This window comes from Perca fluviatilis, chromosome 8 (genome assembly GCF_010015445.1).
Source record: "Perca fluviatilis chromosome 8, GENO_Pfluv_1.0, whole genome shotgun sequence".
Classification (NCBI taxonomy): Eukaryota; Metazoa; Chordata; class Actinopteri; order Perciformes; family Percidae; genus Perca; species Perca fluviatilis.
Genome location: NC_053119.1, coordinates 2862848 through 2880496, shown reverse-complemented (window position 1 = coordinate 2880496; position 17649 = coordinate 2862848). Strand labels below are relative to the sequence as shown.

General features: G+C 40.1%; 1 protein-coding gene across 1 annotated transcript; it reads right to left on the bottom strand.

The window, feature by feature from the left end:
- Nucleotides 1-2159: 2159 nt before the first annotated feature.
- Nucleotides 2160-15289, bottom strand: LOC120564532 (E3 ubiquitin-protein ligase TRIM21-like). Its single transcript, XM_039809590.1, has 2 exons — nucleotides 15210-15289; nucleotides 2160-3927 (listed from the first exon to the last, which is right to left on the bottom strand). Exon 2 carries the CDS (start codon nucleotides 3916-3918, stop codon nucleotides 2635-2637), a length of 1284 nt encoding a protein of 427 aa, XP_039665524.1. The 5' UTR covers nucleotides 3919-3927; nucleotides 15210-15289; the 3' UTR covers nucleotides 2160-2634.
- Nucleotides 15290-17649: the final 2360 nt, after the last annotated feature.

Below are 17649 nucleotides of genomic sequence, written 5' to 3'. Positions count from 1 at the left end.
TACTGTCAGTTCCACCAAAAACCTTACACATGTCACTAATAAGTTGCATCACTCTTTTGTAAGGAGCTATCATATATGACACATCAGATATTCTAATAAATGCAATTTGTACCTGGTTTTGGACACAATGAATCTTTGATTTACATCACTCTTTTTTTGAAATAGCCATGATAATCTTTTTTAAATTATTTTTATTTAACGTTTATTTAACCAGGTAGGTTGTTGAGAACAGGTTCTCATTTGCAATGGCGACCTGGCCAAGAAAAGCATAAGCATGGAAGACAACATGCAGTTTCACAATACAATACAAGATAAAGTACAGATTAAGTAAGCATTACAAAGCCGGCGCAAAGTGAGTTGTAAGTAAGTCGGAGGATATGCAAAAGTGATGAGGTAATTGCCACACAATATACATGAATCAGTCTATAACACTGCTGAGATGTAGAGAAGAGTCGATATACTGTTAGTGCAAGTTGTGGTCTAGTTAGTGAGGTCAGTGATAACACTAAGTATGAAAACACAGTCTATATAAAATGCTGAATGTAGTGAAAAGTCAATATACAATTAGTGCAAATAGTGGTGGTCTAGGTGGTAATGTAGATCAGGAATAACATAATATGCATGAATAGACAGACTATAAATGTTTAAAGAGTCAATGTAAATATGAGTTGACATACTATATAAAATGCTGAAATGTGGTAAAGAGTCGATATACAGTGAGTGGAGAATTGTGGTCTAGATAGTGATGTAGATCAAAGAAGAGGTGCAATATATATATTTATATATATATCCATATTTGAAACTAATAAGAAGGTTAAGGTAGATAACTAATAAAAAGCCTAGGACTAAAAGGGTTAATGGCAAAGTGTTTTTTGTATTTGTATTGTGCATATTGTGGCATAGATAAAGTTATTTCAATACAAAGGCTGAACAATTAAATATTAAAGTCCTATATGTCACTGTTGTTCAAATCTGTGTGTTGTGGTATGAAGCAAATGTGAAAAACATTAAAATAATGCATTGATCAGAATGTGTTAAGATAAGCCTTTTACTGTCTCCTTTTGAAGAAAATTGTCTTGGGCATTATTTTGTTAAAACACAGGTGACAGCACACAGCCTATTTAAACACCACATATCAGGATTAGGGCTGGGTTAAAATCATTGATTCTACAATTAAACTTTGTTTGAGTAATCTGATATAAATACCATGGATGTATAATACAACTTGGATCCAGCGGTGCAGGCAGAGCCCTGTTGATTGTTATGAGAGTTGCATGAAGCCATCATGGAGCCAAACATTACTCGTATGACGGGCGCTGCTTCTTCACTGTGTTGACCTCCAAGCTCGCCACTTCCAGTTTAGCACTCCGCTAAGTTGAATGGGGAAAAAGTGATTTAATTGTATGGCTGTTCTGGACTTTCCAAATGTTATGGGACTGAATGGATCAAATTCTGATAGTGAAGTGAATCATTTTGCTGGGGTTCCAACGCTCAAAGAAATCTGACCCAGGTACAGAGCACTATGAGGTCATAATGTTGACAGTTGAATTTAGCCTCAAAATGTCTTGAAGTGCTCATATTATGCTCATTTTCAAGTTCATAATTGTATTTCGAGGTTGTACCAGAATCGGTTTACATGGTTTAATATTCAAAAAATATATATTTGTTGCACTGCAAATTGCTGCAGCTCCTCTTTTCACCCTGTGTGTTGAGCTAGGTAAGGACCTTGGCGAGTCAGAAGCAGAGTATGAGGGTGTGCCCTGACAGTACCTAGGTAAGGACTACTAGCCAGTCAGAAGCAGAGCATGAGGGCGTGCCCTGACAGTACCTAGGTAAGGACTACTAGCCAGTCAGAAGCAGAGCATGAGGGCGTGCCCTGACAGTACCTAGGTAAGGACTACTAGCCAGTCAGAAGCAGAGCATGAGGGCGTGCCATTCTAGCAGCTTGGCGAGCATTATAACGTGTGTTACAAAGTGACACACGTTCGTCACAGAAGTAAAGGCTGGACTACAATAGTTTTTTTTTGTTTGGAGCAGTTTGTGAACAGTGTTTTCTGTTGGAGATGGTAAGTCCATTTGGGTGGACTTTGGGCTTTTTCACTTTGTAAACCTATAACATGCACAATAAAGATACATAACACAATAAAGGAAAGGGAAAAGCCAAAAAGCATAATATGAACACTTTAAGATTAGAAAAAAAGATTGTGATTTGTGTTAAAACACTGGTCCCCTTAAATAGTACTCCTGGGACACAAACACCCTTTTCCCAGGTGAAAGTCTTGTGTTTTCCATGAACTCACAATTTACTTAAGGGTTGCTTCTTTTCCTTCTTTCATATCCAAGCAAAATTGGTATTGTAACTAAAATTTGATAGAATTGATATTGAATCAAAAATGTATTCAAATCGCAAAATCTTTGGCAATACCCAGCCCTAATCAGGATACATGTACAAACAAATTACAGTTAACATTCAGTAACACACACAGATCCATACACTCAGAACAGTATACACCAATACATTGCACATTCCCCCTGAATTTAAAGCCTGAGTATATGTACACCTACCATCAACAGTAAATATACATGTATTACATTAAATGAAAGTGAATCTAGAAAATCAAATAGTTGTTCTACTCAGTGACTGACAGGAGAGATGATCAGAGGGGCAGAGTTTTGACCATCATCATTAAGACAGGGACTGAAGAATGGGTAGAGTTTCTCAGTGAAGGAGCAGCCAGTAAAGGAGTAGATAAGAGCTTCAGCATCAACGTCATAAAAGGAGACCAGACCCTCCTCATAATCCACAAACACCCCCACCTTCTGAGGCTGAGACTTCAGAGAGAGAAGGACTGCAGGGTCATCAAGTGCTCTGTACTCATTGGCATTCCCCAACCATATAGACCAGTAACCATCCTGAGGGCTCACTGTGATTTGTCCCTTCCTGTTGATCGACTCTCTGGCCATTCCAAATAACCACGCAGTCTTTCCTTTAACCTGAACCTCGTAATAAAATCTTCCTGAAGAGAAACTCTGCTTTGCCAAGACAAAAACATGTTTCTCATATCTTTCTGGGTTGTCTGGGAGATTCTTCGTCACATCACTATCATGTACTTGTTTTCCATCTTCAGACAGGATGAGTCTAGGATGTGCTGTATCAGGATCAAGACTCACATCCACTTCATACTGCTGGACCCTCTTCAGATCAGACTCAGGGAGCAGTTTCATGATCTGTTCACTGAGTTTTTCCAGCTGAACTTTGTAAAACTTCTCCACCTCAGTGCTTCTCTTCTTCAGCTCAGATATTTCCTGTTTCATATCGTTGTTGAAGCCTTCAGCCAGTTTCTCTGTTGTTTTCTGTTTCTCTTTGATCGTCTCGATGAGCTCGGCCTGGCTTCTCTCGAAAGACTCCTTCACAGCGATTAAGATCTGTCTGTTTGTGTCTTCCTTGCTGAGCTCCATTGAGTGTTTGAGCTCCTTCTGGATCATCTGCAGAATTTCAGGCCCTGTCTTCCACTGCTTGATCTTCTTCCCTTCATATTCTTCTTTCACAAAATCATGTTTCTTTTGTTCTGACACCATCCAGGAAATGAAGACACACATCAGACACACCAGGAAGAACATCCAGGTCTTCTTTTTGAATCCTGAGAAAGTGCTTCTGCTGCTGGCTTCCTGTTGAGCTGACTGTCTGAAATGAGCAGCCATCTCAGAGATGAAAGTGTTGACCTGCAGCTCAGGTTTTTTGTTAAAAACCTCTTTACAGTTGGGACACTGACACGGGACATTAATATTCCAGTGTTTAGTGATGCAGGTTTTACAGAAGTTGTGTCCACATGGTATGGTGACTGGATCAGTGAACACATCCAGACAGATGGAGCAGAGAAACTGATCTTCAGTCAGCAGACAGCTGACAGCAGACATATCGGCACTCTGAGGACAAAATGTGTGAGAAAACAAAACTGTAATTTCATATCTTGATTATTTGTTTCATAAAATAAAACTATTACAGGCAAATGTCCCGAACCAGCTATACACACAACAGGGTTTACACAACTAATCAGTATGTTCAGTACTGTGAGTGCACTGAAAATAATGACTTTGTGGTATGGTAAAATCTATTAAATTAATTAATTCAATTTATACATTGTAAAATCAAGATTAAGTGGGAACGAGAACATCTTAAGTAAAATTTATACAATGTATTCATGTAATAACTTAACTGAGAAGAAAGAGTACATTTTATCATATATTTACAAATACTATTTAATGTTTTATAGTCACAGGACATTAACCTAAAAATACAAGTACATTTTAATATGAAAAGCAAGGTGCGTTTGAATCCGCGAATGCGCATTATGTTTCATTTTCATTCAGTCATGGCAGAGACGGTCGGTTTGGGATGTTGCTTTTACATGGCTGACTTATTTTCGGTAAGTTTTGACTTTTCTATTTTAGGTTTGTGATAACAAATATGTGTTCATTTGATGGTTTGATTATTGCATAGACGTTGCGGTTCAAACTTAGCTAACTGAACGTGAGTTTTAATCACAATAACGTAAAAGCGCCGCCATTATCCACTTCTATAAAGTTGAGACTGGTGGTTAGTCAAAAGTAGAGGAGATTAAATGTAGTTAGCAGCGTTCTTGTAGACAAAGTCACCTAGCTAGTCTGGTTAACTTCTGAGTAATTTAATGTTAGCTGGCCATAAGTGCAAACTGTCATGTTTCTGTAAGGAAATCGATGTAACGTGATGGCTGCCTGTGTGTGTGTGTGTGTGTGTGTGTGTGTGTGTGTGTGTGTGTGTGTGTGTGTGTGTGTGTGTGTGTGTGTGTCCTCTAACGTTATAATGTTAGGCGTTATTTAAAAGTGTCTAGTCGTTTTTATATCCACTGAAAACTTCGCAGCAAGTCATTTATCAAAGCTAGTCTGCACCAAAGAAGGAAAGTTTGGAAAAATGCAGTATCAGATGGCAGGTGAACTTGGATACCAATTAAACATTGATGTGTAGCAGCAAGTGCCTGTATGATGTTAGCCATTTTATTTTAGTGAGCTAACGGTATGAAGGCTGGTCACCTTTTTAATGAAAATAAAATGTAATGTTTTAAAAACCTAATGGAGGAGTTGGGCTAACTGTTAGCTAGCCCAAAGTTAGCATCAGTAGCTTCAGCCCTGTGCATCTCGGTCTAGGCGCTGAAGCAGGGACAGTTAGCTTTGAATGCAATGGGCAGCAAGCCCCTCCGCCTCGTTGCCATGCCAATTGTCAGGTGCAAAGTCAATGCTGTATTACAATGCATTAAACAGAGTGTAAATGAGAACTCAATGCAACAATTTGTGTCTCTCAACAAGTAACAGAACAGTAGAGCGTTGTGATATCAGTGACTGGTCTGACGCGGCAACATTAGTCTCATACAGGCAAGTAGAAAAAGAATACTATAATATTGATGCTCTTATTTTTCCCTGTTCTTGAACAGCAGAAAACTGCACACAACAAAATCTGCATCATTTCACACAGTATTGACACATTATCAATCTGTTCATAGAACCAAAGCCTTATCCTGTACCTCAGCGAGAAAGAAGAGATATGTGAAGATTCCCTGTTAAATCATGATTTATTTTTTATGTGTCATAAAAATCATTTTAAGTGCAAGTGAAAAAGTAAGACACAAAGGGATGAAGATTTTCCATTCAGCAATGGTCCAAATTACAAAGTCATAAGGTTTCTTGGCACTGTAAAGGTGCAGAGGCACACAATGTATGGTTTTGAACAACATTCATTTCATGGGTACAATCCGTGAATTGCAGCTGTCTTGTGCAATGTTCTACACATTTTTTTACTTATGTTGACTCACTGTAAAAGACATACTGAATTTAACATAATGTGAGTTATGTTTAATAATTTTTAGAAAGCATGTTTGTTCTGCACTGATAGTGAATCTTTTGTATTTGTTTCTCAGTAAAATTGTGTTCTTTCTTTCTTATAAATTGTATGCAGGAGGACACCCGCAGTGAGGCCACTGAACATATCCTCAAGATACTGGTCATCCATGGTGCTGATCGAGAGGATCCAGTCGATGTGTCCATCCTTTTAGAAGGCAGGGAGATGTTTCCAGGATGTGGCAGTACTGCTAAAGCTTGCACACTGCTGAGGTGTTCCAGAAACTTTTCCTGGACATGGATGGTGTTAAGATGCCCCCAAAAGTGCAATCTTTAAAGTTGAAGTTGCTCTCTTAAATGCTATCGACATGGCAAGTGCTGTACAATCGAGGCTGTTGGTACACCCCAACTTACTTCTCCATCACAACGATTGTAACAAAAACTTGAAAAATTGGATTTCGCTATTTGGACCCACGCTGATTTGTAGGAGAGCTTGTCTTTATGGATATTTCACTGTCAAACACATAGACTTGGAGCTGCCTTATGTTTTGATTCCCCAAAAGACTGTTTAATGTGGTTAAATTTGGCCACGACTACTTGTTAGATATCTTGTTGCATTTGTTGTTGGCTATGTATTTTGCTGGTGTAAGATTTAAAAAAAATAAAAAAAAATTAGGGAACTGTGGAATGAAGATATTTTGTCAGAGTGAATATACAGTGCCTTGCGAAAGTATTCGGCCCCCTTGAACGTTTCGACCTTTTGCCACATTTCAGGCCTCAAACATAAAGATATAAAACTGTAATTTTTTGTGAAGAATCAACAACAAGTGGGTCCCAATTATGAAGTGGAACGAAATTCATTGACTATTTCAAACTTTTTTAACAAATAAAAAACTGAAAAAGTGGGCGTGCAAAATTATTCAGCCCCTTTACTTTCAGTGCAGCAAACTCTCTCCAGAAGTTCAGTGAGGATCTCTGAATGATCCAATGTTGACCTAAATGACTAATGATGATAAATAGAATCCAGCTGTGTGTAATCAAGTCTCCGTATAAATGCACCTGCTCTGTGATAGTCTCAGAGGAGGTCCGTATAAGCAGCAGAGAGCATCATGAAGAACAAGGAACACACCAGGCAGGTCCGAGATACTGTTGTGGAGACGTTTAAAGCCGGATTCGGATACAAAAAGATTTCCCAAGATTTAAACATCCCAAGGAGCACTGTGCAAGCGATAATATTGAAATGGAAGGAGTGTCAGACCACTGCAAATCTACGAAGACCCGGCCGTCCCTCTAAACTTTCAGCTCATACAATGAGAAGACTAATCAGAGATGCAGCCAAGAGGCCCATGATCACTCTGGATGAACTGCAGAGATCTACAGCTGAGGTGGGAGACTCTGTCCATAGGACAACAATCCGTCGTATACTGCACAAATCTGGCCTTTATGGAAGAGTGGCAAGAAGAAAGCCATTTCTTAAAGATATCCATAAAAAGTGTTGTTTAAAGTTTGCCAAAAGCCACCTGGGAGACACACCAAACATGTGGAAGAAGGTGCTGTGGTCAGATGAAACCAAAATCGAACTTTTTGGCAACAATGCAAAACGTTATGTTTGGCGTAAAAACAACACAGCTCATCACCCTGAACACACCATCCCCACTAAACATGGTGGTGGCAGCATCATGGTTTGGGCCTGCTTTTCTTCAGCAGGGACAGGGAAGATGGTTAACATTGATGGGAAGATGGATGGAGCCAAATACAGGACCATTCTGGAAGAAAACCTGATGGAGTCTGCAAAAGACCTGAGACTGGGACGGAGATTTGTCTTCCAACAAGACAATGATCCAAAACATAAAGCAAAATCTACAATGGAATGGTTCACAAATAAACATATCCAGGTGTTAGAATGGCCAAGTCAAAGTCCAGACCTGAATCAATCGAGAATCTGTGGAAAGAACTGAAAACTGCTGTTCACAAACGCTCTCCAATCGCACGCGCTCGCGAGCTCGGCTGTTTTGCAAGGAGGAATGGGCAAAAATGTCAGTCTCCGATGTGCAAAACTGATAGAGACATACCCCAAGCCACTTACAGCTGTAATCGCAGCAAAAGGTGGCGGCACAAAGTATTAACTTAAGGGGCGGTAATAATTTTACCGCCAATATTTCAGTTTTTTATTTGTTTAAAAGGTTTGAAATATCCAATAAATTTCGTTCCACTTCATGATTGTGTCCCACTTGTTGTTGATTCTTCACAAAAAATTACAGTTTTATATCTTTATGTTTGAGGCCTGAAATGTGGCAAAAGGTCGAAAAGTTCAAGGGGGCCGAATACTTTCGCAAGGCACTGTAAATATCCATTTCAGGTTTTAAGAGCATAAAGAGAACTTAGTGTCGGTTTGAATGCTGTTATTGAATTGTTTCAGTGAATTTTGAGATTCTAATTGGGTATTTGAAAAGTATCATTCCAGATCTGTGATGGATGGAGTAGAACAGATTTTCCTTTTCTTTAGGGGACATTATGTTGTTTTTTGTTTTGTTTTTACAGAACAGCAGACGTTGAATGAGCTTTGAGGAAAAGTGACCATTCTGTTTCAGCTGATCTATGCATGTGCTCTTCATTAATGTTAGTTATGCCACTGTTGGCTGCTGAGGTTTAGTCGAACTATAGTTATGGTAAATTATCAGAGGTTACTGAATGTACCTTAAAGTGATGGTTCGGAGTAATTTCACCCTAGGGTCCTTTGCACCATGACCTCGAGCCAAACACCCCCCCAGAAGCTTTTTTCACCTGGGTCGAATATTGGGAGAGTTAGCGTAGAGTAGCGTTATTAGCTGAATAGCTTAGCGCAGAGGCTAATGGATCCGAAGTGTCTCTTAACATTACCCCACTAATAATGCCCGAAATGATACCAAACGTCTACAGTAGTACAAATAGGTTATGCACTCATAAAACGATGGATTGTAAAGTTTGTAAGTACACCAGAAGTTTATGTAAATAACACTTGCCTGCTGGCTTCTGCTCTCTGCTGCTGCTGCTGCTGTTACAACCGGGCAGTAAGAGTGCTTAGGGCCGTCTACAAATTACAACACCGAAAAGAGATGCTACAAAAATATTTATTAATTTAATGATTAAATAAGGTAATGTCTCCAAACTTACCTCAATTATAACTTTTCTCCTGCTAGTTATTCTACAGCACTTACTAAAAAATAAGTTAAATTAATAAATATTTTTGGTGCTTTCATTTCTGTGTTGTAATTTGTAGACGTTCCCTAAGCACCTCTTACAGCGCAGCAACAACAACAGCAGAGAGCAGAAGCCAGCAGGCGTGTTTTTTTTTACATTCTGGAGTACTTAAAACTTTCCAATCCATCGTTTTATGAGTGCATAACCTATATGTACTAGTGTAGACGTTGTTATTCGGGCATTGTTAATTGAGTCTATTACGAATACAAACGAGGATCCCGTTACCCCTGCGCTAAGCTATTCAGCTGATAACGCTTACTCTGCGCTAGCACCCAATGTTATTCAGTAGCTTCTGGTAACAAAGTAACCTCAACCATCACTTTAACTACTTGTTTCAAGACTTAATCAGTTGATGTGAAGATTACTGATTTAATGGTTTATTGTGAATCTTGACAAACTGTTTAACTTTATTGTATTTAATTGTGATTTGTAATAAAAGTATTTAATGCAGCGAAAAGTATTACATTTATTTGGTAACACATTTACATAATAGTGATTAATATAAATTCATGCAACCAAGTAATTCATAATGTGAAATGGACAGACATTATAAAATCTACTTAATTACTTCATAACAGTAAATATTACAGATTTATAAAATGTACTTGATATTTTCACAACAGTGATGTTCCTTGGGAAATTAACTTTACTTAATTACTTTTAATAAATACAACCTGCTAAGTTAAATATAATTAAGTAACATTTACTTAATGTCTTCACAAATGTTACATTTAGAGGTAAGTACATTTTACTTGATACTGGCAAGTGAGTTGTACTTGATATCATAGCAGTAAAATTTACTTAGAAAAACTGAGTGCAAATTGTTACAATGATTTTATCAAGTAAATCCTACAAGTTATTTTTTTCAGTGTGGTTGCATGAGTGAAATAATTTGCAGTGTTGTATGGTGCAACAACACTATCCAAAACAGAAACCAAAAGCCACGATGATGTGTCAGAAATGGGGATGGCACAACTGAGCTCAAGTGGCTTTTAAAGGTTTACTAGCTTACAGAGCCCAGGATTTGGCCAGTTTTTACTAATCAACCCAGGAGTTACTTTAAAATTCTTGAGGGTCTCCGAATTTTTCACCCGATCATCAGGATCATAGTGAGTGAGCATAATAGCGTTTAAGCAAATTGACATGGAATAGGCTCACTTACACGGAGGTACCGACCCTACACAATTACTGATCAGGTACTTCACTGGCTAAACGATAGCTGGAATCGGCTATAATAGAGCTGGTTCAATTCCCCAATGCAGCTCACAAGTTAGCTGATAATTGCACAGTTTTTCTCACATTAATTTTTCACCTCATAGGCTAACAGCACAGACCCAAAAAGTTCCTCCAAAGATGGGTCAGACAAAGTTAAATCAGGTAAACATTGCAAAGTACATGGATGGAAGAGTGTAAATATGCCACTTTTGTGATTAATATTTTGAAACACACACAAACCTCTTATATGGTTGTATTTGGTAATGCTAATGAAGAAGTAAGCCTACTTTATTGAATTCTATCAACAATTTAACTTTCTACTTCAAAGAAATGTAGAGCAGTGTTTGTGAGTTGAGCAACAAATTCTTCAGATCCCCTCACATGAAAAGAAAAGCAAACCAACTGCAAGGTCAAAAGCTCCCACTGGTCGTGCTGAAGCTAGCACTGTCAAGAAGGGCAGCATGAAGGAGTTAACCAGCCTAATAGCACCAGTGGTAGAGCAACAACAGTGAGACTATGAGCTGTTCATTGTCAAGATGAATGTCATTGTAGAGAGATGGAATTGGAGCAAGAGCGGTTTAAGCTCCAAATGGATATGGAAGAAAGGAGGCGACAAGGGCAGATGGAGAGTGACCAGAGCTGCATCTCATGTCGCTAAAATTGCCTCCTCAAGTCCTCCACTTGCGTCCCTTCCTCGCGTCTTAGTCCCTCCCACCAAGGAAGCACGGGAGGAGAGAGGAACAAAGGAAATGTGTTTTAGAGGGATGAGACATCCTTTCCTCTAAAGTGTCACATGAATTCGTCAGCTGTTTGAGCGGAGTTAGCAACTCCTTCAGCTGCAGGGCTTCCATGAAGGCTGCTCTCATGTTTCCTCGGCTATAGTCCCCCAGTGATGCTCGCTCATCGGTGATCCCTGCTCGGTCCTCAGGGCAGAAATAAGTGCTTTGAGACTGCCTTCACCAAGGAGGGACAGAACAACTTCTGGTTCAGCCAAGGATGAGGACTCAAGGAGCTATCAAATAAGGGACATGGGATGTATCCCAGGTCATGATATGCATCATCACCCAAGTGATGACCATTGTTGCTGCGCACAGTGCATCATCCTTAATCTTGTTTTACAGTTCTGCGGAGGCTCCACGCAGAGCTTTCGCCGTAGCCTACGTAAGTGGCCTGATGTTTATACTTGTGCGCTGGTGTGTGCGTCGAGCCGACACGTGTGTGTGTTTGTGGGGAGTGGGTGGTAGAGTGAGGGAGAAGTGAGAGAGTGATGGTGATTATCTCCAGAGTGAGTAGTGACTCTAAAGTCATAGTGAGAGAAACAAAGGGTCTCCCCTGTTCTTTCTGACTACGGTGGGAGATCTGGAGCAGGAGAAGTTAACCCTCTCCTTGATCTCACGTTGTTGATGGAGAAGGAGAACCAGGAAATGCAACGCTACCAAGCCACGGCCGAGCGACGTGTAGTTAAATTTTTCATGAGGTGCACGTCAGGCTACGGGCGTAGGGTCCAGCGTAGACGCAGAGGGGTCTGCGTCAGTGCACAACTATAAAAACTATAAAAAGGCCTTTACATGCACCAACTTACCCTAACGAAACAGTGTCTTACAGCTATCTACCAGAAGAAGCATCCTATCCCCGTCTTACCCCCAGACACAGCCCGGTCTCATGGCAGTTCGTGATATGGTCACGTTATTCAATCTATTGAGTCGTGGACAGGACACGATAATGTATTTTTTTCATGGTGGTAAAGTCCGCTGACATTGATGTTGGTCGGGGAGGGGTGGATGGGTCAAACAACACGGGACTTACACCCAGGAGACCGGGGATCGCATCCCGCATGTGACGTTCCTTTCACCTTTCTTCTTTTCCTAACCTCCCGTTGTTGTGGCTGGCGTGTGGCGTTTCGTTTCCCCGTTGTTGTGTGCAGTGTTGTGCCTGAACGCGTTCATTGAACGATAGTTCATGAACTCGTTCATATTTTGGGCTGAACTGAACGTACCGTATTACCGCCTGATGAACGTTACTGTGAACTGAACGTACCGTATTACCGCCTGATGAACGTTACCATGAACTCCTTCATCCTGGTGTCTGTGAACGGCACGCTCTCTCAGTTTAACTTCGTCCAATAGGATTTCTACAGAGCCTTCCAGGCCAAAACCTGGGTAAAACACACTGTAAACAGGCCTTCATATGTAGCGGAAAAAACACCCAATCTGGCAACACCAGCCACCAGTGTCGCACCGCCGCATGAGTCATCAAAACTAAAAGCAGCGTGGAGGCTTCGTATGATCATTTAAACCAGTTTTATGACGAGGTCGGTGAGGATGGAAAAATCTGACATTTCTGTTCAAACTTTGCCCGCTGGCTTTCATAAAGAAAATCTGCACTTCAGTCCCATCCACAGCAGACCTGAAACTGTTGGAATAAGAAGATGAAATCTGACGCATAGTTTCAGTGTTAAAACTGATAAAATAATTGCTGTCTGTGGTTCTTTATGGGCTGTGGCAATAATTTTGAAAAATAATAGCTCGCAGCAACATATGAAAAAAAACAACTACGAACTTAGTTCATTTTTGGAACTGTGAACTTAGTTCAACATGTTGAAGTATGAAGTATGAAATATGAACTAGTTCATTTTAAAATTTGTGAACTGAACTTTGAACTAGTTCATGTAGAAAGTGAACTTTCCCAACACTGGTTGTGTGCCCCTGCACCTGGGGATGCGCCGGGGGATGGCGTCCCTCATGTGGCGGTCCATCCTGTTGTTGTGGCCGGCGTGTGGCGCCTCATTTCCCCATTGTTGCGTCCCCCAGATTTGAAAATCGTGACCTGTACACAGTCAATAAATCTAAATAATGTGACTATTTCACGACCTGGAGTGAGACCGGGTTGCCAGACAACAGCTAAACACTGTGGCTTCAGGCTATTGCCAGGAAACATCTACGTCCATTATTGATAAACAGCCACTGTCATCTGTATTGCATGAGTTGAATTGTTCAACTAAATTAAGCCTACATTCCAGTCATATCAACATAAATGTGTTTAAGTTTGTTCCATTGCTTCTTGGAAGAAGCATTTCCTTTTGTCTACCTGATGACTGGAGAGCGGTATTACCTATTAGCCTTTTGTGTTTAGTGTTGCGTCTAGTCAAGTGTCAAGTTTCTGTGTATAGTTGATTTTGTGTTTCCTGTTGGTTTTCCATTTCCTGTTTTGTTTTGTAGTCTCTCTGTTCTCTTATGTGTTGTCCTGTCTCACTTCCTGTCTTTTGGTTTTCCCACCTTTGTGATTGTTTGCTCCGCCCTGATGTCTTCGGACGTTTCCTAGCCCTAGTAAATGTAAATGGACTGTTTTTATATAGCGCTTTTTTAGTCTTAACGACTACTCAAAGCGCATTAACATAGTACAGGAACCACTCACCATTCACACACATTCATACACTGTGGCCGAGGCTGCCATACAAGGTGCCACCTGCTCATCAGATAAACACTCACACACATTTACACTCCGATGGCGCAGCATCGGGGGCAACTCGGGGTTCAGTGTCTTGCCCAAGGACACTTCGGCATGGAACTGCAGGGCCAGGGATCAAACCACCAACCTTCCGATTGGCAGGCGACCTCTTAGCCACAGCCGCCCCTAGTGACACCTGTTCCCTTGTTTGCTCGTTAACTCTTGTATTTAGTCTCTGTGTTTCCTTTCTCTGTTGTCAGGTTGTTATTTCTGTGTGTGACTCTAACTGATTTTGTCTCAGTGTTCCCGGTTCCTGGTTCCTGTGATTCCTGTTTTTTTATTGTACTACATACTGGTATAGTTTTGCCTGCTTTATCCAGGACTCCATTTATTTTTGTAAATGTTTTGTTGGTGGTTACATCCTCTGCCTGGCTATCTCTGCATTTGGGTCCTACTATTCTCTGAGCCGTGACATTTAGGCTATAAACAATGCTCTTCATTTTGGCACCCTGATGATTGTTGAGCCGGAATTGTGAGTTTTTTTTTTTTGCTTTGTAAACATTGCTGACTAGCCAAGTTAAACACAACAATGTCATTTCTTCTTTTTTTTTCATTTCAGTGTATTGCCTGACTTTTACCTCTTATACCTATGTGCCTTGCTGTTTACTGATGAAGTTGAAATAAAGAAACTTGTTAACAGGACCTAAAATAACAAAGTTGGTTTACATTTTACATGCCTCAATCAATAAAATGTTACAAAAGGGTTTTGATAAATGTATTTCTTTTATCCAATGCAGTAGTAAACAAACCTGAACAGAACTGCACAGCCTAAACTATATAGGATCTTGCTCAAACATGTCAAAACAATATTCAAATGTAATTATTTTTGATCTGTATTTTAAATCTACTGCCTAAATGCAAAGTAGCTTAGGCCGTAATACTGTGTCAGTGCTGTCCACGTGTCATGTCCATGGTGTGATCAGGGATAGGTCCTTCGTCCATTTTAATTTTATTTATTTATTTGACAGGGACAGTGCTCATTAATCAACAGCAAAGCAACTGTAAAAGAGCCAGAGTTAGCTCAGCAGGCTAATTTCCATCTGTTGTCCCTGGCCAGTTTGAAAATGTCCACCTCTCTTTCATCAGCCACATTTTCCAGAAGATGGGCCTCCAACTCTTCCCCTCTGCTCTCACATATATAGTGTCTAATATACAACAAGCTGTCAACACATGATTAACAATCTTTACAGCCGTTACTCAGATATTTTAATCTGCCAACAACAGCAACTACAGAGACGACACGGTGAGGCTGGGAGGAAAGACTTTGAATTCAAGGCTACGTACCGAAGTGTGTCACAGTTATAAAAGTTGTAAAACAATTGTCTGCCTTTTATAAGCAATACATTAATGTGTACTTTCTCTCTCTGTGTACTCACCAGTGTTTGGCGGAGATTCGGCTGCTGGATAAAGCTGAATGTCTCTTTCGAGAGAAACAGAGAGACTTGTCTCGTCTGCAGCTCTGCTGTGTCTCAGACAAACTTTCACCTGCGTTTCAGGAAACGTGACATTCCAACACTTAGCGGAGCGTTGAGGGAGAGATGTTATCTATCGCTTCTTGTAAAAATACCTGAGCATAGCATTAAATCAAGTTGAGCTTTTGTTTCCTCTTCTGTCTTCTACAATGGAAGTGTACAGCAGTCAAAAGAACAAACAAATACAAACAGACAACACAACAAAAGTTATGATACGGTATCCTAGATGCCTTTATTAAGAATGTAAACATTTCCTCTACATCTGTCATATGATTATCTATAATGATAATAATGCATTTAATTTGTAAAGGGCTTTGAAATATACTCAAAGGCCCTTTACATACAAACAAAGACAGAAAAAGTAAAAGTAACAGTAGGTCTTACTGCCCCTAATGTCGGTGATGGATTTGGGGCTGTACTTTCTATGCTCAGCATGACTCGTGTGTTTTAAATGGCTCTTCTTTGAGCTTATATGTTTTTATTTCCACCTGTTTTGAATGTAGATGATTTATGATGACCTGAAGAGATCCTGTGAAGGACGGACTCACCAGAATCTGTTCACCTGTCGACAATGTTGGGCAAGTTACTTCCAAAATGTAATACATTAAAGATTAGTTACTGTTATTTGAGAGTAATTAGTTATATTACAATATTTCTGCCCATTGTCAGTTTTAGTCCCCCTAAATTTCATCTCAGCCCCTCTAAGAATTATTATGATAAAAAAAACAAATTTTATTATTTTTTTTATTAATTTTAGTGTTTCAAGTGAGAGTTTGCGAACTTGTCTGTTAGAGCTAGAGGACAAACAATTACAGGTTCAAAGGGCTTGAAACAGGTTTAATATCCTGTGTGTCTGTCGCCGATGCTACGCGCCTGTAACCCAGTAGTAGTAGTATGTTCCCTGTGTACAGCAGTAGTAGTAGTATGTTCCCTGTGTAACTTATAGTAGTAGTAGTTCCTGTGTAACGAGTAGTAGTAGTATGTTCCCTGTGTACAGCAGTAGTAGTAGTATGTTCCCTGTGTACCGCAGTAGTAGTAGTATGTTCCCTGTGTACAGCAGTAGTAGTAGTATGTTCCCTGTGTAACGCAGTAGTAGTAGTATGTTCCCTGTGTACAGCAGTAGTAGTAGTATGTTCCCTGTGTAACGCAGTAGTAGTAGTATGTTCCCTGTGTACAGCAGTAGTAGTAGTATGTTCCCTGTGTAACGCAGTAGTAGTAGTATGTTCCCTGTGTACAGCAGTAGTAGTAGTATGTTCCCTGTGTAACGCAGTAGTAGTAGTATGTTCCCTGTGTACAGCAGTAGTAGTAGTATGTTCCCTGTGTAACCCAGTAGTAGTAGTATATTCCCTGTGTACAGCAGTAGTAGTAGTATGTTCCCTGTGTAACCCAGTAGTAGTAGTATTTTCCCTGTGTACAGCAGTAGTAGTAGTATGTTCCCTGTGTAACCCAGTAGTAGTAGTATATTCCCTGTGTACAGCAGTAGTAGTAGTATGTTCCCTGTGTAACCCAGTAGTAGTAGTATGTTCCCTGTGTACAGCAGTAGTAGTAGTAGTATGTTCCCTGTGTAACCCAGTAGTAGTAGTATGTTCCCTGTGTACAGCAGTAGTAGTAGTAGTATGTTCCCTGTGTAACCCAGTAGTAGTAGTAGTATGTTCCCTGTGTACAGCAGTAGTAGTAGTATGTTCCCTGTGTACAGCAGTAGTAGTAGTAGTAGTATGTTCCTGTGTACAGCAGTAGTAGTAGTATGTTCCTGTGTACAGCAGTAGTAGTAGTAGTAGTATGTTCCTCTGTGCAGTAGTAGTAGTATGTTCCTGTGTACAGCAGTAGTAGTAGTAGTATGTTCCCCGGTGTACAGCAGTAGTAGTAGTATGTTCCCTGTGTACAGCAGTAGTAGTAGTAGTATGTTCCCTGTGTACAGCAGTAGTAGTATGTTCCCTGTGTACAGCAGTAGTAGTAGTATGTTCCCTGTGTACAGCAGTAGTAGTAGTAGTAGTATGTTCCCTGTGTACAGCAGTAGTAGTAGTAGTATGTTCCCTGTGTACAGCAGTAGTAGTATGTTCCCTGTGTACAGCAGTAGTAGTAGTAGTATGTTCCCTGTGTACAGCAGTAGTAGTAGTAGTATGTTCCCTGTGTACAGCAGTAGTAGTAGTATGTTCCCTGTGTACAGCAGTAGTAGTAGTAGTAGTATGTTCCCTGTGTACAGCGTAGTAGTAGTATGTTCCCTGTGTACAGCAGTAGTAGTAGTAGTAGTAGTATGTTCCCTGTGTACAGCAGTAGTAGTAGTATGTTCCCTGTGTACAGCAGTAGTAGTAGTAGTAGTATGTTCCCTGTGTACACCAGTAGT